General features: G+C 47.7%; 1 protein-coding gene across 1 annotated transcript in view; it reads right to left on the bottom strand.

Annotated features, from left to right (window-relative positions):
- Window positions 1–25,295, bottom strand: part of DLD (dihydrolipoamide dehydrogenase) — a 644,498-nt gene that overhangs the window by 534,610 nt on the left and 84,593 nt on the right. Inside the window, exon 3 of the mRNA XM_069629155.1 lies at window positions 1,604–1,683. Within this exon, the coding sequence (XP_069485256.1) occupies window positions 1,604–1,683 (80 nt within the window). The remainder of the gene's footprint in view (window positions 1–1,603; window positions 1,684–25,295) is intronic.

Genomic DNA, 25,295 nt, shown 5'->3' with positions numbered 1-25,295 from the left:
GACTGTAAAAATGTCATTGTATTTTCCTGTTCACTCCCTTGCCTTGAAGCGCTTTGAAACACATTGTGTATAGGCACTTTATAAATAAATCATTTCATATTGTGACCTGCAAAGAACGCCTACGAGCAAGCCAGGGGAAGGGAGTCATTCCCCTGGCATTGTGAAACCAGTGAGAGGTAAATACCTGGGCAAACTGGGAGCCGTCATCCAAAAGAAAGGAGCCATTTTTCTGGACCAAGAAGAAGGAATACCTCTTTAGTTTAGTTACAAGTTTAAGGGATAGAAGTAGGGTTTTTGACACAGGACGGTGGACTCTTTGATTTCAGGGACGGTGGACTCTTTGATTTCAGGGACATACATCCTGTTCGACTCCTTAGTATTTTTTGTTGAGGTAAGGAAACACCTCTTAGAATAGGGAGATATAGGTGCTCTCTTATTTTCATCTTAATAAAGGTTTATGCCAACAAGCAAGCCACCTGCGCGTCAGTTTCGTACATCTGCACCCTTACAATGTCGTGAATGGGCTACAGGCAGGTGAGAGTTGGGAGGTGGGGGGGGGGTTGTTTGACTAATGTTGAAACCACTGAAATGCTAATAATGTTTCTTTTGAAAAACATTACTCTGGCTGTTCAGGGATGGAGACTAATACAATCTGGGAAGGATAGTAAGCACAAACAAACAAGAGCGACCAAGATATCCAGAAAGATTTACCCTGTCACAATAGGTGTAGAAGGACCTCCTCGGTCTGTAACTTCTGAGAACGACTGCACTAAGGCTAATGTGATGAGGCATGCAATACTTTTAAAAGTACCAAAAAACAAAAGGAAACATTCGATGAATGTGTAGTAGTACATTGTCCTGACTCTGCGAACATCTAATTTATCAAGATCATTATATTTTAATAGAAATATTCTGTTGCAATTGGGAAAAGGGAGACTGACATGCACTTGAAATTGAGGCAAGGCAAGTGACAAATCAAACAAAATCAAGAACGAAGACAAGGGCTTCAAATCAGCTGAACATCTAATTACATCAGCATCCAAAGAAGAGTGGTATCCATCCAAGAGAGGACATGCATGAAAAGTAATGCCATTATGTTCTTGGAGATCAGGAGCCCATAGGACAACAATAGACTGCTGGACGGAGCGGGCCCAGGAGCGTGTCAGCAAGGCTCTGAAGTGTTTTACTGTTGCTTTCAAATAGCCTGTCAAAGAGCCTATTTGGAGGTTGCAGATTAATTTGCAATCATAGGTAGAATGGGGCAGTCCTGTGAGGTGCTCTTTAAGCTAGCCTCAAAACTGCCTTCTATCGTGTCCCTGTCCTGTGGCTTTAACAGCCTGCCTGTCAAGCCTTAAAAAAATTTAAAAAAAGACATACAGGCATGGGTTCGAACTTTATTTGTGATGAAGTGGGCTGGATAACGAGTAAGTGAAAGGATATGGTCTTGCTGGTGCTAGAAAATCAGTCTAGTAGTTGTGCTATGTGGCAGGCGTAGACAACGGATTACTCTTATGACGATGAGCTAGAAAAGGTGGTTTTGAAATGTACCCTGCATCACTTACTCATGCGCTCATTATCGGAACAGAAAACTATCACATCTTACCTGAAAGCCCAGCTGTGCTGCTTTGATGGCGGCAACATATCCTCCTGGCCCAGACCCAATTACTGTTACATCAGCATCCACTTTAAATGGAAAAAAAAGCAAACAGTAAGTCACAGAAGACCACATACCACCAAATTATTTTAGAGCATTAGTCGAGGCTATAGGTGTTTAGATTTGTAACCATCAGATTACTATTAATAAATCAATCCTCTGCCACCTCCAAATGACCAAACAATGCATAAACATTCTCCTAACTACTAAGTCACTTAACAAAACATGTTGCCAAGTTGGTTTTCCTTATAATTTTCAATTAGTCACAATAGTTTTTCAAATAGGCTTTCGGAAATACAACTACTTTCAGGAATTCTACAAACATTCCTGCAGGAATGGTTTAACACAATGTTAGTTTTTGTTTTCAATCAAGGCAGACACCCTCTTTTTCCAGTTGCCTTTGCAGAAATTAGTAGGTAGGTAAAATGGATGACCAAAATCTACCCTGCGGTGGATTTTAGGAGGCCAATCTATTATGGTGAACAGGAAAGGCACTGAAATTTAGCCAACCCGAAAGAACCTAGATAGCAGAGCGGTAAGGCCTAGAGGCAGGAGGGGTGTGGGAGAAGTGTGGGGGCTACAATGAAACACACATAGAATACGCCAATAATTCGAGTTAGACAGGCAATGTCAATAATTCGCGTTAGAGAGGTAATGTAAAAAAATAAACATTTATAACCCTTTAAAATACACACTAAGAAATTAAACATTTTGGTCTGAAAACTACTAAAACATGTATATACAACATTCACTCACTCTTGTGAGAAGATCGAAAAAAGCATTTGATTCAAAACAAGTGCAATACGGTAAGTAATCAGATGTAAAAAAAGAAAAAAAAAAACACACAGGAGAAATACTTAAAAGCAACACTAGAATAGTTACCTAATACTTAGTAAGCCCATACCTGAACAGGATTGGAGCCTAGTGTTCCAAGGCCAACAGTTCTAAAAGATATACTTTTCAGGGAGGTTTATATAGGATTTGGACAATGCCAGTGTTTGTATTTGTATTTATTGTTTTATAGATTGTGATTCAGAGTTTTAAAAGTTAAGAAAAATTTAGTTAAGTAGCTCTCTCAGTCCCACTACACTAAGGAAGGCTTAAGAGGGTACCCTAGACTAGGCCACCACTGATCTAAGTCAGACAAGAGAGAGCTAGGGCCAGGACACCATGCCCTTGTAACCCTGTGGAGAATGGGGGGTAGTGAGGGATGGATGTGCAGGCATGTTAACTTACCCCGACCACTTCAGAGGTTTCGGATTGCGTTGGGGAAACACCCTCCTGTGCTTGGTCCCACTGAGGGAGTCCAGGGGCCATGGTCCAGATGCCGTTTGTGGACACAGAACTTAGTCACAGTACCTGCATTAAGGTTCGAGGCACTCTCCAGCAGAAAACCCTTGCAATGAAAGGACTAAGCGCCTCATCACGAGTTGGGCACTAACCCCAGCGGTATTATCGCTGCGGCTGTTAGCCCTACCGCCAAACCACAGCGCTATTAGCGCCGGATCATGGGTTTGGCGGAACGGTAAGTCCCCATTCCCCATTGGACCCATTCAGGAATTTCCCATTCCCCATTGGGCCCAAAATCGCAGCAGATTCGCCCCCAGCTCAGAGCTGGGAGAAAATCTGCTATTCCCATGATTTGGCAGACCCTTAAATGCGGCGGTAATAGCGATACCGCCGCATTTAAGGGTTACTGCCAAACTCGTGATGAGGCCCCAAGACTTTGCAGAGAAGGAGACCACAGGGGACATCTAGGGAAGGAAGATAGGTTGCAAAGGGAGTCAACACAATCGGGTGGTTGGGGAAATAAGATGTCCTGCCTATTGTAAGTCTTGCGTTGATTACCGTTAGAAAATATTTTCTCATTGGTGCTTCGAAAGGCTTCAATGCTTTGTTTCGACTGCTGACCTGAATTTTGGAGGCAAGTAAATCCTGGTTTGTGTCCATTTTTATGGGAAAACTGATCACGCCCTAAAAGCATCAGTACTGGGAGACCCTGTCTCCCTTAGTGGAATTGTTGGATTTTTAAAACTACACACCCCACCTTAAAGTAAAGTGCAGTTAGGATAACTTGTATCCTTATAACTTTTTATTTTGCAACATTGTTGATGCTGCAGCCACAGCGTATCCAGCATGGGTTGGTAGCAGTAGAAATGTTTCTATCATGTTTAAATTCTACTTGTGCACTTTTTCATTCTACCGCATCATGTCATTTAAAGTACCATATACTCTCAAATAGCCATGCCAGAATAATTTTGCCTGTCCATTGGCCATTTTGTACCTTGAGCTTCTTCCTGCCCTCTCTCGGGTCTGGAATTGCCATTCAAGGAAAGCCCTTTCCCAGGCAAAGTGTGTCTGTCTGTCTGTCTGTCTGTCTGTCTGTCTGTCTGTCTGTCTGTCCCCAGTCAACAGCCAAGCCATAGTGTGTATGTTGCTGGGCAGATGTGGTGGCGGCCAGAGGCTGTACATTATTTGACAGGCCCTGCCAATTTGGATGGTGCAGGTCCTAACCATCCTTGATGGGCTTTGGGGCAACCCCAGTCCAAATCCTGGATAAAAAGGAGGACTCCTGCAGCCTTATGGTAGACCATTCTTGGAGCAAAGAAGTGCAGCCTGCTGACAACAAGAGGGTGACTATTGCAGCCGACTACCACTGCCTCCAGCCAAGTCCCTTTGAAGCCCTGCTACACTCACTTGATCCTCAGAAGGCCCTTGCCAGTGCTTCGACCTCTGGGCTGGTGGGAACAACTGGTCCAGACATTTGCTTGAGAATCTGTGCCTGTTAAGCCTTTGGAAGTGTCCCTGGACCAACTGTGGATGGACCAGCACTCTCCTGGGCTACCTCACTGAAACAATTGTCATTCTGAGTTCATCCTTGGGACTTTGCAGATCTTCAACATGTGTAAAGAGGCACCTGCTCCAGCAGTTTCAGCCTTCCTGAATGAAGACAGTTTCAGCCTTCCTGAATGAAGAGAAGCAGTGTAGTGCCTGCTCATTTGGTCGCTCTGTGAGGATCGTCTCACCACCTGACTGTGGAGACTCCAGCTGAAACTAGACATGTGTCCTTGAGGTGCCCGGAGATTGCTTCTTCTGTGGAGCTTTTCATCTCGTCAAGCCAAGAGTGTCCAGCTGTCCAATCTTCAGAACTTTCTAGCAAGAGTACAGATCAGCCGACTAACTGGACCCAATCCACACCCTTAAAGAGTGCCCGCTGCACCTGTGGGCCCTGGACTTCCTGCGAACGGAAAAAGCCTAGAAGTAAGTGGGCCCAGCAGATTCCGGAACCCCTGGAGTGGTTTCTAAAGAAATCTGAGTAAGGGGCGAGGAGAGGGGTGAGTTTGCACACCTACTCCAACCCTCCCTCCTGCCATAGGGTTGGAAGGGCATAAAGTCCCAACCCCAGCTCTTCCTTGCTTGGCCAAAATGGGTGATGTCAGGTCAAGGATCCCGCCCTTGGCTTCCCATAAAGTGGTGGGATTGGGAGAGAAACCTGTAGGGGGCCAAACAACTGGACGGTGTGCCACATTTATTCACACCATTTATAGGGGAAGTCTGGGATTCGTTTTTTTTTTTACATCTAAAGGCAGTTGGGGGAGTGGGGTAAGGGAAGGATGAAGTCAGAGGGGAGGTATGGTGGGTTCCTCTCCCAGAAAAATGCAGAGAACTATACAGGGAAAGTGGCATGGAAAGTTGACCCCCTACGAGTTTTATCAGATCCCTTGTAAGAAATGTACTTACCTTTTTATTCAACTTCTGGGACATTTACTCACAACCGTTGGTATGGCAACTCTTGTTTACAGACTGCAAAGTAAATATTGTGAAACTGGTGACATTTGGGCACTAGGGCCCAATTTGTAGCAGAGTTGGGCTTAAGAACTAGGGACATTGTATTAGGTTTACTTGTGGGTTTTCTACCCGTTTTCCATCAATTTACTTACCTGTTTCCAACTGGTTCTACGTTGCTCTTTGCTCGGTTTTATCACTTGCTTTACCAAGCACTGTTACTTAAAGTGTTGTTCTTAACATTGCCAACTATTGCATAACAGTCTTAAAGGTAACGTGATGGTGTTTTGTTAGCAGAACCCCAAACAGTGAATGTATACATGTATATCATAGTTGTGTGTGAATACTTACCTGAGGTTTGCATTGCTTAGAAGGTATTCAAAAGGCCTAATAAATAATTGTATAACTTTTGCATCTCTTGTCTAATTTGAATTATTGGCGTGCTGTGTGTGTTTCATTGTAGCCCTAGACCACCCTCGCACCCTCCCGAGTCTAGGTCTTACTGTTCTACTACACTAACTTGACTGAGTTTGACAACACACCAGTATCTCTCCTGTTCCCCAAAATAGCCTGGCCTCTCAGAATCCACCCCTAATGTTGATTCTGAAAATCACCACATTGTTTCTTCTTTCAAGTCTGGGCAGCTCCTAGTGGCTATTATCTTTTGCCTGACCCATACCCACACCAGCCTGTACTCGCCCGCAGACCTACTGGCTACACTGCAGCACATTCCGACTACTGTGAACAGCAGAAAAACAGCACCCCGCCTGCCTGCCGGATTGCTTCTACATCGACTGTTTGCTGCTGTGAGCTGCTGTGAGCTACAGTGAGTCTGCGCTCCTCTCGGGAGGATATCGAAGGGGCAACATGCTCGCCTTGGAAGCAAGACGACACAGAGCAACACAGGTTCGATCCCCGGGTCCGCGCTTAGAAACCTCTGGGTATTAAGCGCGTTATAAATAACCTATCATATCACTTTCCTGCCAGACTGCATTTGGGGACCCCTCGTTTCTTACACAGTCCTCTCTCCAGCGTTGGATGGCACCAACGCCAAGCATAGCGCCTTATCTGCTAAATGGCGTGCAGGGCGTACTTCTACACTGAAGCCTAGCAACCCAGCTGTGTGACGCTTCTACTGATCGCACAGGGCACTTATCTTCACATGCCCTATATGAGCGACTCCATGCACCACCCCAAAAGCCAGGTACTGCACAGCATGGCCTCTCCTTGCCCAGATAAGATCTTAGTGATCATCATGGCATAATGAATTTTAAAAGTTATTTTCTCTGACCTGCGAGTACTGCCAATCACTCCAAGCTGATCCAGGTCACAAGTCATGACCGTAAGGCTATTTCCTTGAACAGACACGGCATGGAACGGCCTGTTCGTCAGGGATTCCCTTGCGATGTTCGAACTCTCTGTTCACTGTAACCCTAAGATCTACCACAGTGTTCACACACTAGGGGGCTGTGACCATACTGGACATCACCCTTAACTTGGTCTCTCTGATGGCAAAAGGGAACAAGCATTGGCAATGCCTACAGTTTGGGCTTTTGAGTAGGCATGGGAAAGACACTTGACAGGCACACCCGCAGTGGTATTACCTGCCCACTGATGGTAGCTGGTGAGAACATGGTGCGAGTACTTGGGCATCTAATAGCAGTGCCTGGCAAATGCTTAAGACATTTACACAATCTAAAACTGTTGGCTTTGCTAATGCTCGTTAGAAACAGAACTTCAGTGATGGACACGCATTGTGCTTATAGAGTGGCTGAAGGCACATGTGGTTAAGAAAGGTTTATTACACCAGTAGCAGGTTTACAACTCCAATTATGTCATTGACTCTCAAAAGATTGCTTTGAAAAAACACTGGCAGGCACCTCAAGTGAAAAGTCTGATGGTAAGGCTTGATTAAAGCGAGCTCATAGGGATTAGCATGGCCATGGGCAGACAATGGTCAGTGGGTGGGCAAATGACAAAACCACACCTACATGCTGTGTGTCCCTCCTCATATGCCCCATCCCCCTATCAGTACTATAACACAATAGTTGCGGCAGGACATTGGCGTCACAAGCGACACCTAGGAGCCCCAACTAAAAATGAACTGAGCACTTTGAGCTTCTGCCTTCCTGTTCTCTGCCTGCTTGGTTTGGAGGCCATTCCTCTGTACCAGTTCCCTGCTATCATCCTTCACCACAGGTGCCGATTTCCCTTTGCCCAAAACAATTTTTGACCAGCAGCTTCCCATAGCCACCTCCATCTGTTTTGTTGATTGCATGTCGCAGGTACTCGGCCTTCATTGTTTCAGGCACCCGCATTGTACTAGAGTACTCTGCAGACCTGTCCCCCAGTTCTTTTGACCGCCATCTGTAAATTTGTAAATGCCTCTCTCTCAGAAAGGTCCTGTGCCCAAGAATCTCAAACAGGCCTGGGTCACTTCTCTATCACTAAAAAACCCAGCCTCTGTCCTAAAGATCCTCTCAATTACCGACCAATTACCAACATCGACGTTTCTTTTGAAAATCTTGGACAGAGTTGAATATGAACAGCTTGCACTGCACCTCAATAACTATCCTGTGCTCAACCCCGGTCAGTGCAGCTAGAGTCTGCTGCGGCACTGAAACCGCCCTATTAGAACTCAAATCCAGTCTCATGGAGCGCATGGATAGGGGTTCTGCGTCTATGTTGATGCTCTACTGCCTTCGAGCTGGTCGATCATTCAATTATGGTCAACAGGTTGGAGGCAGTAGCTAATCTCTCGCCGATGGCAGCAAAATGGATTGCCTCATTTTTTAATAACCGCGAAAGCAGAGTGTTCTCCGGGGAAGCCGAAGCTCCCAGATTCCAGTTAACTTTGGCATCCCACAGGGCGCTTGCTTATCCCCTTGCCTCTACAATATCTCCATGGTTACCTTCTTTGCCTCGTTGGATCAGGAGGGGATCATGTTCACCAACTACGTGGACGATTGCCAGTGCGCAGTTCCCTTGGTGGGCACTCACTCAGTGGACAAGGCTGAATTAAACCGCGTGTACTCACATAGAGGACTGGATGTTGATGAACAACCTTGCTCTCAATAAGAACAAGACGGTGCTCCTTATCGTGGGTCGCCTTCCTCGTTATCCAAACTGGGTTTGTCCTATCTCAGTTTTCGTCTTGGCGAAGTTTCAATAGCTCCTTTGAAAAAGGTCAAAAGCTTAGGGGTCGTGCTAGATCAACAGCTATCAATGAAAGCTCATGTAGGAAGCCTGGTCTCCGCTGCATCTTTTCACGTAAAATTGCTCGCTCATCTCAGGCCTTTCATTAACCAAACCAACGGCAAAACCTTCGCTCGAGCGATTATCGGAGCCAAAATTGACTATTGCTGCAGTCCCCTGGTGGGCATAAACAAGTCAGACATGAACAGATTTCAGGTTGTACAGAAGGGTGCGGTACGTATTGTGACGGGGCTTAAACGTTGCAACCATGTCTCTATTGCTAGAAGGGCTCCGCACTGGCTCCCAGTGGAGGCCACAGTGCAATATAGGCAATTGGTTATTATTTTTAAGTGTATCCAAGGCACTATGCTTGGATACTTGAGGCAACTCAGCACGGACAAAATTCAAGGTCGCGCCTTGAGATCCAGTACTTCGAGACTCCCGAGAACCCCCAGAAGCAGGACCAGAACTGCTGAGAAAGGAGCCTTTCATCTTGCTGCCCTATGCCATGGAATAATCTCCCCCTGGATCCGAGAGCTCAGCCTAATCTCGAGTTTTTCAAAATAAACCTGAAAACCTGGTTATTTAGGTAATCGTCTCTAAGTTTGACTTTTTGAATTTCTCTTTGGTCCTACCCTAGGATCTTTGCCTTGCTTTTGTTAGCACTGTAATGCCCAAAGGTCCATGGCCGCGCTATACAAGTGTTTAAAGTAAAGTATTCCTCTAAGAGGGGCCCTTTGCTGCCATTCCGATTCCAGGGTATTTGCTTCACAGATAGAAGCCGGGTTGTATTGATACATCCGTCTGCCACGCCAACCATGTTTTACTTCCAAGATCTCTGCGTATGACTGACACTAAGCATATTTATTATATTTATTACAGCGTTCTAACCTCATTCACATGGCATGGACACATACCCTATTCTCATGCAAGCGTCACACACCTTTCTGCATGCACGCACACACGTTTTTGCATGCCATCATTCGCTTAAATTCACACTTGTATGTCACACATGCACATTTGTTTTTTTTGTTTTAGTCAAATCTTTTTATTAGAAAAATATACAAATAGGGGGGCGCTGTTGAGCGCCGAACAAGATGGCCGCCTGAAGTTTGAGCTCCGCGGCTGGCAGACCACACGATCCTGATTTGGCACAGTTGCACCCAAAGACTTGACTCAGGCTGCAACGATTTATTGTCTGCTGTTCTGGGGACTCCACAGTCCGAATCCTGATAAAAATCAGTGCCGGTGACACTGATTCTCGGGCACCGCTACGACCATCTCCCACCAGCAGTGCTCCTACGTGCCAAACTTCAGCGCCGGCGGAGAGACGGACTGCTCGGCCCGACGTTCCCGCGACGCCTCATCACTCTTGCGGGGACCCACCGGGGGGGGAAGGCACACCCCCACGACTCTTGATTGAGGGATCGGATGCAGCCTGTTCGTGCCCTGGGACAGCGCATCACCGACGTGGGGTGACGTGGCCGTTGCGGCTGAGCGACGCCACTTCGAGGAGGCAGCCGCCACTTCATCAGACCTGACCGGCCCTCCTTTCTGCTCACTGCGCCGCGCTGCAACGGAGAGGCGCCCCCTCCACCATCAGCGCGGATTCATCGCTCGGGGTGGAGCAGCGGCGCACCAGCGAACTTCAGTTGCTGCACTCGCCCCCCCCCCCCCGACGACACACACTAGGCCACCAATCCCTAGTGGCCACAAGGTACATGAAGGGGAAGGTCCCCATGATACCCCCGTGAAGAGGCATAACACTTTCCCCTCTCTGCAAAATCCCGCCGGCAGCACCAGTACTCGAAGCGCAACATTCACACTGCCTGCGCCGCCCTGGATGGTCTCCACCAGTAGACATTTGATACGGAGCACACTAAGGCAGGGTGGTCCGCTCCTGCGGACGCGCTGTGGCCTGGACCCCCTTCAGCTCCATTCCACTGTTCCCTGTGGCGTCATGCAACGCGGGCTCACCTGAATCCTCCCGCTCCACCTGCACGCGGCCTGGGCCGCATGTGCCCCTTGTATTGCACCTGAAAGGGCCTTAGCCCCTGCCTACATCATTGCGGCTTCCCACTGCTATGTATGTACGCCGCATATATTAATTGGAGCCTCATGTGAGCCGCATGGTCTGCTCCGGTGTCCACGTCCTGCACTACAAGGCTGAGAGTCATTCACCTTCGTTCCCCCGACATATGTAGCTCGACATTCACGCCTGAGCTCCTATCCTCTGGGGGAATTGGGAGGTGTCTCAGTGCCTAACCCTCCTGAGGCCTCCAACAGGTGCCTCCTCTACATGCAGACGGATGCGGGTCCTCATCCGCATTTCGCCCTTCACAGGCTGAAATCCTATAGGACGTATTGGCGGCCGCATCCACTACATGATCGTGAGCACGGTCTCCGGAGCCCCTGACTGTCAGCGTGATCTTCTAGGGCCCCCCACGGGGGTACGTTGGGCGGACAGGCCTGCCTGCCGCCACGCACAATCTGGGGGACCGCTGCACCTGACTGGGTCAAATACAATATACTACAGTCACCCCAGGCGGCCACCCGTGGCGTGAGTGGGGACCCTGATTTCCCAGGGGGCTGTATCCCGCCGGTCCCCCCCCCTCGCATTGACTAAGACTCCACCAGCTCTGCCCCACTCCATTCGGCCCTCATCATCGCCACTATGACTAAAGGGGCCAGGAAGAAGCAGAGCTCCATCAATAGGTTTGCAAAGACTCCGGTGAGGCCGTCGGAGGAGATCCCTGAGCAGGCCCCCACTAACTCATCCCTTGTCACCCCGGAATCCCAGAACATGATGGAATTCATCCGCAAGGGCTTCACCACGCTCCACCTGAAATTAGACGATATGATGGTACCATATCCTCTATCAAGGCTCATATTGAAAAGACAGACAGTCGAGTGTCGGAGGTCGAGACCAGGGTAAGCTCGGCCGAGGATGGGCTGAGCACTTTGCGTGCGGAGGTCACCACCCTTTCCAACCGAGTTCTTGAGGTGGAGAAAAAAAATGAGGACTTGGAATCTCGGTCGAGGCGTAACAACCTCCGCATTATAGGTATCCCTGAGAATGGTGTCCCTGAGAATGGTATGACTGAGCTAATGGAGGACTTTGTTTAACATACACTCCTGTCCCTCCTGGACTCACCGCGGCTCTCCCCACAGTTTTCCATAGAGCTGGCGCACTGGGCCTTGACGGCTAAACCTAAGCCGGGCGCCCCTCCATGACCCATTATATCTCGTGTGCTAAACTTCCGAGACCGGGATGCCCTCCTCAAGGCCGCGAGACTTAAGGGAGAGCTTCTGCTGGATGGCGCAAGGATACACCTCTACCCTGACTTCTCTGTGGCTGTCCAGCGAGAGCGCAAGACTTTCCTAGCGGTGAAGAGAAGGCTCAGGGACCACGGAATCAAATACTCCATGCTATATCCTGCCAAAGTGTGTGTAGAGCACGCCAACCAGGTATTCTTTTTCACGATTCCTGAGGAAGCCTCCAGGTTCACTGATGAGCATTTCCCAGGCTGATCCTCCACTCCAGCTATGTTCCTACAATTCCACAGCGGCCCTGAGGAGAGCCATGGTCACTGGCCAAACCCCCCCGACGTCAGAATTTTATCAGTCTCATATTCCTTAATTGAATCAGCTTGGTTCATTATTATAAGTTGTGCCACACTAATATGTGGAAAAATTCCTCTCAAGTTTCGTGCAAAGCTTCATTGTAGGCAATATGTTTTATTCGGTTTTGCCATTGGCCTGGAGCAGCGCCACCAGTTCGGCCCACAGGCCCCCAGGCGTTGATGCCACTGGTTTGGATTTGGTTAAAGGGTTATGGGATTTTCATACCTCTAGTTGGGGGAGGGATGTGGGTGGGGGTGGGATACGTTAGGTGTTATGTTATAAAAAGCTTGGCGTTGGCAGCGGAGGCGGATCACAGGGCAGTGCGGAACGACGGGGGCTACAGTGCTGCTAAATCAGTCCATCGGATACTAATATTTTCTGAATATTGTTCCCGCGCATTGGTGACTGAAAATGACCGGACTTTCAGGAGCTGGAATGTGCGGGGTTTGGGCAATTTTAAGAAGAGACAACTCCAGCTACAGGCCGAACGTCAGGGGACCAAGATCCTTTTCTTGCAAGAGACATATGCCTGTACCGAACAATGTATGAGGTTTGCTAAAACATGGGGCCCCCAAAGATACTTGACCAACTTCTCCACCCAAAGCCGTGGGTTCATGATTCTTATCCACAAAAGTGTTAAGTTTACTCTCATTTCCTCACAAGTCGACCCTTAGGGCAGATATGTGCTATTCCATGCCACACTTCAGAACAGGGAAGTGGTCCTACTGAACATATATGGCCCTAACACAGACGACCCAGAATTTTATGCCCACTCACATCCCTTCTCGATGGTTTCCCTCTGGTCCCCACACTTTGGGGGGGCGACTTCAACACAATTTTTGACGTAGACCTCGACAGGTCTGGGTCCAGACCCCGTCAACTCACCAAGGCAGCCTATACTGCACTGTCATCCCTGCCCCGCCTCGCTATGGTAGATGCATGGATACTCATCCACCCTGATTCTCGCACCTACTCCTCCTACTCCTCGGTGCATGACTCCTATTCCCGAATTGATAGATGGGTGATCTCTGATGTATTGATAAAAAATGTTAGTCAACTTTTGATCCTCCCTAGAACCCTATCTGACCACTCGCCAGTTACCATTACCATGGGTTGGGTCCGGACTGCGACCAAACTAGACACTGGAGAATGAAACCCCACTCTCTCCTTGACCCGTTCAGCTCCGAACTCGAGGTAGCTATTGAAGAGTTCTTTGAAATAAACACTGGTTCAGTGTCTTCGCAGGCCATGCTCTGGGAGTCCTTTAAGGCTTACATTAGGGGTATAGCACTGTCCAAAGAAAGTGGCATTCTCAGAACAATCCGGAGGGGCATCGCAGAGAGTGAATCCAAACTATCGATCCTGGAGACTCAATGCTTAATACTCTCAACCCCTGAGACACTGGTGTCTATAGGGGAGGAGTCTGACACATTCCGGGCCCTGGCGGACCGTGAGCAAAATTTCTTAGACAACCCTGGCCTGGCAATGAAATACAGAGATGCGGGAGCGTCCTGGCCGCTTCCTTGCTAGACTCGTCCGCCGTGAAATGGGTGCTCCGCATATCCTTGGGATCGGGAGACCTGACGGCTCCCTGGCTGTCACTTCTCAGGACATCAACTCAGAGTTTTTCACGTTTTATGAGGCCCTATACTCCAACTCTGATGCCTCAATGGCGGAAGTCGATTCCTACCTCGATGCCCTCCCCCTATCGGCCCTCTCTCTTGAGACCGCAGGGTCCCTCGATTCCCCGCTCACCCTAGAGTAGTTCTCAGATGCCATAGACTCCCTTTCCTCAGGGAAGGCCCCAGGCTCTGATGGCATCCCCGATCGAATTTTACAAACGCTACAAGGCTCTCCTGCTCCCCCACTTACTAGCTGTCTGGGAGGAATCGGTAGAGGCGGGCATATTCCCCCCCCCCATCACTCCGAGAAGCCACAATAACGGTATTACTCAAGCCTGGTAAACCTCCCACGCAGTGCGGTTTGTACCGCCCGCTCTCGCTCATAAATTGTGATGTCAAAATATACGCCAAATTGCTGGCGATGCGGCTCGCACCCTGTATGCCATCTATTATCCACCCAGATCAAGCTGTCTTCATCCCAGGTCGCTCAACCTCTTTAAATCTACGGTGTCTCTTTAATATAATCAGTAGAATAAGCCCCAATGTGCACGCGGTGGCTGGCACTCTCAATATGCAAAAAGCATTTGTTTGGGTCTCTTGGAAATATCTTTGGCGGGTCCTCGAACAGTGCAGATTTGGACCCACCTTCCTCTCCTGGGTCAAAGTACTTTATTCAAATCCTGTGGCTAGGGTCCGCACTGAGGACCGGTCCTCCCCTCTCTTTAAGATCGCTAGGGGGATGAGACAACACTGTCCATTCTCTCCCCTGATCTTCGCTATTGCAATAGAACCTTTTGCTGACATGCTACGCCAATCCCACGCGCATAGAGGGCTCCGCACCGCGGGTCAGGCGGACATGGTGTCCTTGTACGCTGATGACGCACTGCTCTTCATACGTTCCCCCTCCGTCAATTTAGCCCCGATATTGAAGGACGTTGTCCACTTCGGCCATATCTCGGACCTCAAGGTGAACTGCTCGAAATCCACTCTCTTCCCACTCACAGGTTCCACTCTTCCCCCTCAACCTTTCATCCGGCAACTGATTATCCTTTGACGGTCCTTACCATTACGAAGCAGCTATCACCACCGCACTCAAGCTGCACCAAGGTTTTTTAGCCTGGCTTTTCCCTGGTAATTGGGTTTGCTCCCTGGGGGTCCCTCTGCCAAGCAGTTGATCTATTGGCAAGGTGGCCTCCAGACAAGCTCGCCCTAAGAGCTGCACAAAAAAGCTAGAAACCGCTTGGAGGGAACGAAGAGCCATATCTTCGGAGGACTCATCAGAGGACTCTCATACAGGTGAGGAGGAGGAGGAGGAGGAGGAGGGTTTTCCGTGCATTGAGTTAGGGGTCCCTTCTGGTAGTCCGGGGGGATCATCCTTGAATCATGAGACATACATTGAGAGTAGTGAGAGGAGCCATACCTCGACCAGTAGGGACATTCCAGCATTTATATGTTGACTATGTTGACATGATCCAAGTGTGTCAAGTATACCGCTGCATGATAGTGCCTTTGTGCCCATTCTCCAGGTGGATTGACGCATGTCCCTGTTCACATCCTGAGGCTCTCTGAGCGGCTACATTTTTGATTAGAGAGGTATTCCCAAGATAGGGCATGTATGAGGTCCTGCAGTCTTACAATGGCCCTCACTTTGCCAATGAAATGTTTAAGCACATCACCACATTGCTTGGCATTCAACACAAATTCACCTGTGCTTACCACCCACAAGCAAATGGAGTGTGTGAAAGCCTGAACGACCTGCCGACAAAAACACAGGAGAGCATGAAGAAAGGTTGACTGCACTGCTTACCTCTTGCTTTGTTTGCATTGCACAATAAGTCTGGGTTCGACCAACATTTAACGCACCATGAGGTGGCGACAGGAGGGCGCATGCAACTCCCACAAGAGCACTGTGAGAGTAGTGCAGATGTGTTAGGACAAGAGATGTATGAATACATTAGTTCCTTGATTGCTACTGCCTCTTTTATCTTTTATCCGGATACTCTGAGCTTTACGTGGGCTCAATCAAAAATCACCTATTTGGGTATAGAAATCACATATGAATTTGAGACGACCTTCGAGGAGAACTATCAAAAGTATCTTACGCATCTGGCGACTAAGACACTAGCCTGGAGTAATCTACCAATCTCCCTTGCAGGCAGGATAGGGCTATTGAAAATGATAGTGTTACCCCAATTACTCTATAGGTTCACCAACATCCCCTTATGGCCAGGCGAGAGCTTCTTCCGAGCCCGGACCCACACCATTAATTGCTTCTTATGGCACTCGGGCGTGGTCCGTCTTAAACTTGATACCCTGTCCGCTCCTATGGAGCTCCTGATTTTCTTAAATACTGGCTGGTTTCCCAAATTCAATACACATTGTACTGGTTTAACACGGCGGACCCCCCCACCCCCCCCGCATGTCAGACTTGAAAAACTAGCGGTCAGTGACCGGGATATCCGTTCCCTGGTGATACAACCCACCCCATCGGCACTGGGCTCACTGGAACCGGTTGCCTGTACATCCCTGGCATTAACGAAAACATGGAAGCTATTCGATACCGCTCACCCGTTCCATGGCAACCTCCCACTTTGGAATTTTCTCCCGGGGGTCCCACAAGTACCGCCACCAATGGTGCAACGCTGGGCTGAGGCGGGATATGAGCTGCTTCGAGTCGTCTTTGTGCAGGGCAGCTTTGTAGAATGGCCGGACCTCCCATTGCCCTTGAGACGAGGCCAGTGTGCATGGCTTCAGTATTCTTCCCTTCGTAAAACTCTTAAACGGCACTACCATATGTTCCCAGCTCTACCGCCAGATGACCCCGCCATTGAAGAACTGACATCCCCTGCACCCACCAGAGGTAAAATATCTAGGCTGTACACCATGATGCAATCCAGATCTACTCCGAAATTCACTAAACTGAGGCGAGCATGGGAGGTCGACCTTGGGGTGGAGAGGACAGATGAACGGTGGTCCAATATGTGTGCTCGCACACACCGGGTATCCTTTAACTCCCGCTTTCAGTTGATACAGTTTAAGGTATTGCATAGGTTTCATTATACCCTGAACAGATTACATCACATGTTTAGTGACCACTCCCCAGGTTGCCCCAGATGTGGTCAGGATACAGCCGATTATATTCACATGATTTGGTCCTGCCCCCGCCTTCATCAATTCAGGGATATGGTCTTTTCAACTATATCTGCAATGCTTGACCACCATTTTGACCCCTCTCCAACACTATGCCTCTTTCACGACTTCTCCGGACTTCCTCGTGACTCCAAAAAGCTGGCTGGCCTTTGCATGCTCCTTACAGTACGATCCATACTACTCTGCTGGCTACGCCCGCACCCCCAACTCATGCTCAATGGCTCGGAGCGGTCACATGGGCCTCAGACACTGCGGAAGCCTGGGCTTACCTACAGCCTACTCACTCTAGACCCAGGGATATCTGGCTTAAATTTCGGTGCTATATGTCCGATTTGCGTGCGACGCCGGATGCATCCTCCCAAGTTAATACCCCTACCCACTTGGGGTCCCCATCAGACATCACAGTCCACTTGTGATCTGCTTACTCTGCATTGGTATCTGAAGAACGAATCCATGTTGGAAACAGTTATTGTATGCCTCTGTTATTCTCAAATGTAATTATACTGCACTTGTCCTATGTGTTCGCCTGTGTTATGCCAAGCTAAATAAATACGTTTTTTTTAAAAAAAAAAAACAAAAAAAGAAAAATATACAAATATCAAAAAACATCTCTACAAGACATTTCATTTTGCGGACATTTGTAGTATATAGCAAAAGCATATAATCCACTCTGCATAATAGCTTTGAAAGCGATAATTATTTACTATAAACCAAGTGATAAACCACCCTAACCTGAGAAAAAACGAAAAAAGGCCCCCCACTCCTACCCCAACCCAACAACCACATCTGTACACCACTATCAACCAACCATGTCCTTTATACCCCCCACACTCTTCCAACGATTACCTTAACACAGGTCAAGTAAACCTAGCGCAAGTAAAGTCCATGTTCATATTCTTAAACTCCAGGAACACCCCCACCCCCCATTTCCTGGAGTATGTCACCTTCTCACAAACGGGAAGCCTCCTGATTCTTCCGTGGATGGAACCCTAGTAGATCTCCATGCTGCTACGATGGTGTTCTGCCCCCAGTTCGAACCTCACTCCTGTCCATCATACCCAGCAAACAAACCTCTGGAGAGCACTGAAATGCCTTCCCAATTACTCTTTGTGGAATAAGTGCCAAATCCCTCCAGTAAGGCAGCAGCTTGGTGCAGCTCCACCATATATGTAGTTAAGTACCTGCACCCCCCACAATAGAGTTTCCTCCCTCCCCAGGCGTGTTTCTCTCTCTGGGGTAATGTACCACCTTGCCAGTAACAGTTTCGCCCCACATATTAAGTGCTCTCGTCACCCCTTTCCAAATTCCAGACCACTGCTCTTCTTCTAATTCTTTCCCCAAATCCCTGTGCCAGGCCCTTGTGCATGAAGAGAAACCTTCATTAAAGTTATCGCTTAGGCAATTATACAGCTGAGAAATGGGTCCAGCTGACGGACCCCCGCCCCCCCCCCCCCCAAGAGAGTATCAACTTCTCAAACATTAATTGCCTAACAGCTGCTTCCCTGTTGTCACGCTGAAGGACCCAGTGTCTGAGCTGCAATTATCTAAAATGCCCCACTTCTACAAACCCAAAAGTAGCCTTGCAGGCTCCAAGTATCTGATACTCCCACCTACGAACATATGAGAGATACATTCACATCCCCCTCCTTCCAAGCCAGAAAAGCATTGTCTCTGTAAGCTGGAGTGAACTCCCGATTATAGTGGATAGGGGCGTTGGTGTCACTGGAACCTGTGAAGGGGTTCTAGCATCCTCACAATCCTGTACCATACACCGAGCATAGTCTTAGTTGGCGCCACCTCATACATACCCAAGGGTCTCATGGCCCGCGGGATCCATGAAATATATATATATATATATATATATATATATATATATATATATGAGAGGCCTACCAATCACCAGTTCCTCCAGGTGGCGCCACCACCTCCGCCGCAATCTCTGGTCTACCCAGTCCCGAATTATATGCACCTGTGAAGCCTGATAACGCCTCCAAATATTGGGCATGGCCAACACACTTTGTCTCCTTGACCTAAATAAGGTTGCCAACGCCACCCTAGCCGGACGATTCTGCCATGCAAAGGTGCTGAAATCCTGCTGAATCTGCTCTATTGTTCGTCTAGGAACCTCTACTGGTAGAACTTGGAAGAGATGATAACCTGCGAAGCACACTCAAATTGTATTGCTGATATTCTTCCCATCAAGGAGAGGGCCTTCAAACTCACACAGATCTGCCCGAATTGCACACAACACTCCCGGGTAATTCACCTCATATAGCCCTTTAAATGTTGCCATTACCTGGATTCCAAGGTAACCAATACTACGAGATGCCCAGTGAAACAAATATTATCCAGCCCAACCGCTCGCTTTGGGGATAGGGTCAACTTCAAGGCCTCACATTTATCCAAATGTAGCTTGAAACCAGATACTGCTTGATACCTCCTGAGCAGTTCCAATAAACATGGGAGAGACACTTCTGGTTCAGAATTGACCAAGAGAATATCATCTGCGTATAAAGGAACCGTATGTGAAACCCCTACATAGCAGAAGTCTGGAATGTCTGGTTCAACCTTAATTCTAGCTGCCAAGGGTTCCACTGAAAGCGTGAAAAGCAGAGGGGACAGCGGACATCCCGGACTTGTTCCCCGGTAAAATGTAAACCACCGTGACAGCTGTCTCTTTACTGAGACCCGCCTGACTGGTTCTTTATAGAACGCAAATACCCCTCTTTTTAAAAAAAAAAAAAATGTATTCATTTGTTTCAAATAAACGTAATAAACGAAGCCTTTTACAGACACCAGGGTCCTTTTCCTGTGCATCAGTGAAACCCTCGCCTCCTCCAGGCACTTGGGGGGGGGGGGGGGGGGGGGACTATTCCCCTCTCCATATTGCATTGAGGAGAGAATTAAGCAGACCCACCATTTTCTGACAAGGGTCTTATATAACGCAGGGATGAAACCATCCAACCCCAGGGATTTGCTAACTTTCAGCAAAGCAATAGCCCGAAGCACTTCCTTCTTTGTAATATCTCAGTTTAGAGTTAGCCTCTTAGCATCCGTGGCCATCAGTAATTTACAACCCGCCAAATTAAGAATCAAATCTCCACCTGACCGAGGAAGTCTGAGGCATATAGGCTTTTGTAATACCCATCCGTGGTATTGAGGACAGGAGACGGTAAGTTTGATACCAAGTGATTATTTTTCATAAAGAGATCCGTAAAAATCGGTAGGGACTTGAGAACAGTTACTTGTTACGCTCACCTGGTTCCCACAGGGGCGTCGATCGGACCCAGACAACTGCGGTCTCCACCAACGTGATGCGTAGTGAAGAGATGACAGTCTGGACTGGCCCGCCTAATCTTGTCTGCTGGACTCGTAGAAGTATTCTCCTGCAAGTGGAGAAAGGGATTTAGCCACCCGTGGACTTTAGTGAGGCCCCCTCCACCCCCAACTGTTCTCGTTCTCCCCACTAATCACCTCCGATATCCCCTCTTGGTAACCTCACCTTATGTTTTTAAATGATGAGCTCTCCATCCTGCATGGCATGGAGGGGCACGTAGATACCAGTTACTTCACTGGTTTGAAGGTACTGGAGGAATTCCGGAGGAATACTGACTCCAGTGTCTATAAAGTTCTAAGAGTTCAATATGTCCGATGTTCACTCTTGTTCCATTCCCTCGTTAGGTTGCAGCTGGGTCCAAAAGACTATTGCCTGGAGGCAGCTGATGGCGTTCAGGTAAGAGTCTGTATTACCAAACACTGTCCGATAAAAGTTGCATGAGTTTAACTTGCTGTTTTCTCTCACTTTATAGGTGCATCATAGAAAGATGCAGCGAATTAAAGGATAATACCTCCGGTGGTAAAGCAGATAAGCCTATGGTGGCAAAGAGATTGTCTGTCGCTTTTCTCGGCTCACCTTGTTATTCCTTTTGTTTTCCCCCCAGGTGCTGGGTTTCGACCAAGACAATGATGGAGGCAGCGCTGAGTTGAAAGATGCGGTGGACTGGTGAGTATAACGTGGCGCTGCTGCTGGCGAAGCGACGCGTGCTGAAATAATGTCCTTTCCAGGCTTGGAGATGTGCTGGGTCCGGATACGGTAAGGAATCAAATAATGTCTGTGATCTAACCTCTTCTCCTTTCTTTTCCTTTTGTCTAGGAGCTCCGGATTCGAGGCGGGCGTGGCAGAAGACTGGATGCTGACTTGCAGACACGGTGAGCGTTACGCTGCTGGATGCAGAATAACGCGAAGCATGAGCTGCTGTTCGGGCGTGGTTTAAATAGCCTGCAAAGTAGTCCCAGGTAAGAAGTTCCCCAGAACCACACCCGAGTAAAAAATAGTCCCTGTAATAAAATAGGCCCATCCAGGCCTCACGTTGGCTTGGACTCATTTGCAGCATGGTCTGCATAAGGTAAGTAAAGTCTATGAGGCTGGCGCCTATGGCGCCACGACTGAATCCAAACAGCCCCCAGCCGGGGCTGTTGGGGTTTTATTGAGTATCTGGATGCCTGCTCCCGGGGCTGATGGACTCGATCCGGATGCCCAGGGGTAGGCATCATAACATTACTTCACTTGAAAGGGGCCCCTAGGGGTCCCTTTTGTCTATGGAAACAAGGCAAGTCACCACACACGATAGATACGCCAGACACGAGGTTGTATTCCCAAAGCTAGGGTTTATTGCAAAGCAAATAGTCTCAGTTGGCCAACTAGGTCTCATGCCCCACGACGTGTATCTCTAGACCTCGAGGGACGCAAGAGAGTGAATTACGTACATCAGTTACATATATACAAAATGCATATCATATATACAAAATGCATATCATACAATCAGATGTGACATAACACCCCCCTTTATTGGGTTTCTTTGAACTCGGTGTGATGATGGACACTTTCGACAATTATGACACCTTCAAATATCTATTCTAGTAACAATATGCAATTTTGCAAGTGCGGAGGCATCTTTTATTTGTTGAACAGAACACAGTGCTTCTGTTCTTGGAAGCGAGCTACAAACGGGGGAATAGTCACATTCCAGACCTTGCTATCTATGAGGTGCTATTCGTGTCCTGGGAGCCGACACGCTCTACAGGGAGCCGACACGCTCTACAGGGCTCGGTAAAGGGGGGCTGTAAGAAGAGCATAATTCAAGCCTTTAGCTGCTTTATTCTAACATATTCTACCATATCACGAGACTGGCTGGCAGCTGTGAATTGATTAAATGCCCTGCTGCTCTGCTTCAAGGCTACATTCGGGAGGGAGCCGGGCATTCCTTCCCGGCGCTGCCTACGTTGTGTTTCAACAAACTCTTATTAGCCTCGCGGCCCGGCGGCCTTGTCCTTTCACGTTCAGACAATATTAACAGTCGAGCAGTGTAAGCATAAAATGTGCTGCGAAGCAATAAGGACAGAAAGCAATGAGCAATTGTTAGAAAACAAAATGGCGATCCTTGTTACATCAAAATGGCCGTTCATTGGTAAACTCGGAAACCTGTATTTCTATCGTATCGTGCATGAGACGGTTGGCCCACGGATACCAAAATACGTTTGCCGTCAATCATGAGAGGTATCCATTTTTCTAGACTGACAAACCCTCCTTTAGCTGTATGCCAAACGTCTCATTCATTTATTGTATCCTCCTCCGATTACGATAAGTCTAAAGAACTTGTGTATGAGTTTTGCATAATACTATAAGCATCATCATCTTCATTAATATCTATAGCCATTAATTCTTTCACTGTTTTTATTTCATTTGTGTCTCTGTCATCCCGGCCATAAATTGGTTTTCTTCTTGTTATCATATGCATACATCCCTTCGTACATCCCTCAGTTACCTCAGTGCAAACTAATGGTAGGCAGTGTATGCAACAACAGCACGTTATGAATATCCCAAACACCACTACTAATATCGAGATCAACTTCCATCCCCAAGAACGCAATATTCCCCAGCCCCCTTCTCCAGTAGGGAGTTCGGAGTTTAGGACATGCATTTTCTTTATTGCTTCAAAAATCGTAGGGGAATAGTCATCTACAAATACACAGCACGCTGATCCCACAATCTTGCAAATTCCCCCACGATCAACCAGGATCCCATCGAGAGCCATTCTATTTTGCAGTGTCATTAACCTAATTCCTTTTTCTTCCAACGTCATGTTAAATAGTATATCTGTCGTGGTGTTTATGGTATCTTTTAGTATTCTGGAAAGCCGCCTTATATTATAGGAGTTCACTATCTGGGACAAGAATGGAATGAATGATTTTGCTACGTCAGTCGCTATCAAAACACCTTTGCTACTCCTTTTGGTTCTAGATCTGGATAGTCTGGCCATGTCTGCTGTTTCTAAGAGGAACACTCCTGGGAACAGTAGACCTAGGTAACATGTACCTCCCCAGTTTCTGGGCAACCAAGAATATGCCTTCTCTCCACATATAAAATAAACTGGATCTCCCACATATACTGGTTCTATTTCCCATTTTAATACCACTGTATTCATGCATCCAGTAAATGTTCCGACTGAATAGGAGCCTTTTTTTTTGTTTTTTTGGGGGGTTTTTTAGACAAAAAGGGACAGTTCTCGGGTTATAATTCACCGTGTAAGAAGGGGGAATTGCATCTTTGTTCTCGTCTGTTCTTACACGAAACGTCACAGATGTTTTAACTGGTGGGGACAATCTATCTTGTCTATTTTGTCGTGTTATTTTTTGCATACTTTTCCTCGTAGGTTCTGGGGTCATCACTTGTGCTTTATGGAATATGGAACAACCCACAGGCCTCATAATTATTTCCTCAAACTCATTCATGTTTGTTCTGGCTAATTGACCCGTAAAACTCTTATTCCATTTCCCATAGAACATTGCACCTAAAGATGCACTACATGCAGAACCTAATGGTAATGGTTGTACATACCAACCTATTCCTTTCCCAGCATGCTGCCGTAAATGGGCACATACCCAGCAATTTGTTTTCTTTAGAATTGCATGCGTCATATTCATGATCAGTAACAGCGTATTGTTCCCATACCCTTCCCTATGTCTTTCTTCCATTGGGGACAAGGTATAGGTAATCACCTGAACCGGGCTTTCGGTAGTGGATATATTAACTATTGGTAAAAACATCCCCAATGGGTGTATAGATTCCACATACCATAATACTAAGGTTGTTGTTATTGGCGCTACCACACTCATGAAGCACATGATTATTGTCAGTGCCAGCATACAATTTTTTACCATGTGTTTTCCTTAAGCTTACAGTCTTTACAATCAACTTATTCTCAGCAGCGGTGCAGGAGGAGGCTGAAACCGGTCCCGACATGTTTCTCATTGTCGTCCTTCCTTTTTAGAGTTTGTCGTGGATATCTCTCTTTGTTGCACTTGTTCTGTTGTAAATGAGTTCAACGGAATTGTCACAGTTCAGTTCTGCCAGTCCTTTATAGCCTGGATTTACTTATTTGTTTTTAGGTAAGATCACTTGTCCTTTCTCATACTGTTCAGAGGACTTTTGATCAGTTATCTATTGCCTTAGTACCATGTGTGCCCAGCTTGTCCGCTCTGGTTCCAGACACATGTACTTTTTATGATCGCACCGAGGAGCCGCGAGTCTTGAATTGTCCGACCTGCACAATTCTCACGCTTCTCTCCTCTACACCTCTAGTTCTTTCTCCGACCATGTGCGGAACCAGAGGTTAACATAGGCACCAAAGAACTGTCGATCACTTTGTCTTTCGAGGCCGTAAATCATATCGCCTCACTCCTTGTGTGATCCGTGAACAGTGCCGGTGCACTTCCAGATCCAGGCTCAAAGTCAGCCTGTGGCGCTACTGTAGGTGCTGGTGTGCGCCGCGCCAGTGATGCAGATTCGGTCTTTGGTGTGCTGGAAAGTGCTGGTGGGCGCCAAAGGGGTACACGTTTAGTGTCTGCCGGTATTTGCAATGAAGATTTTCTGTCAGCCAACAGTGATGTAGATTCTGTTGGGCAACGTTGGGGCACTCTTTGCCCTTCCCCTTTTTGGCAATCGTTTCAGGCTTTGTTTCGAGTTTCACTTCTCGCTCGGGCATATTTGGTGGCAGCTTACTGGCAACAGTTTCTTTCGTTTCTGGGACCGCTGTCTCTTTCCGGTCGTCTGGGTCAGGCAAGTCTTTCAGCGAAGTAGCGATCTTTTTTGCATGGCTGGCATGGATACACTACTTCCGTCCATCCACCCCTATCGCCGTCTGCGTTGCCAGGAGTACTTGATAGGGGCCGCGCCACCAGCACGTGCCCCCGACCGGTGTATC

The sequence above is a fragment of the Ambystoma mexicanum genome, chromosome 12, assembly GCF_040938575.1.
Source record: "Ambystoma mexicanum isolate Mex_15411 chromosome 12, UKY_AmexF1_1, whole genome shotgun sequence".
NCBI lineage: Eukaryota > Metazoa > Chordata > Amphibia > Caudata > Ambystomatidae > Ambystoma > Ambystoma mexicanum.
This window is presented reverse-complemented; position numbering and strand designations above follow the sequence as displayed.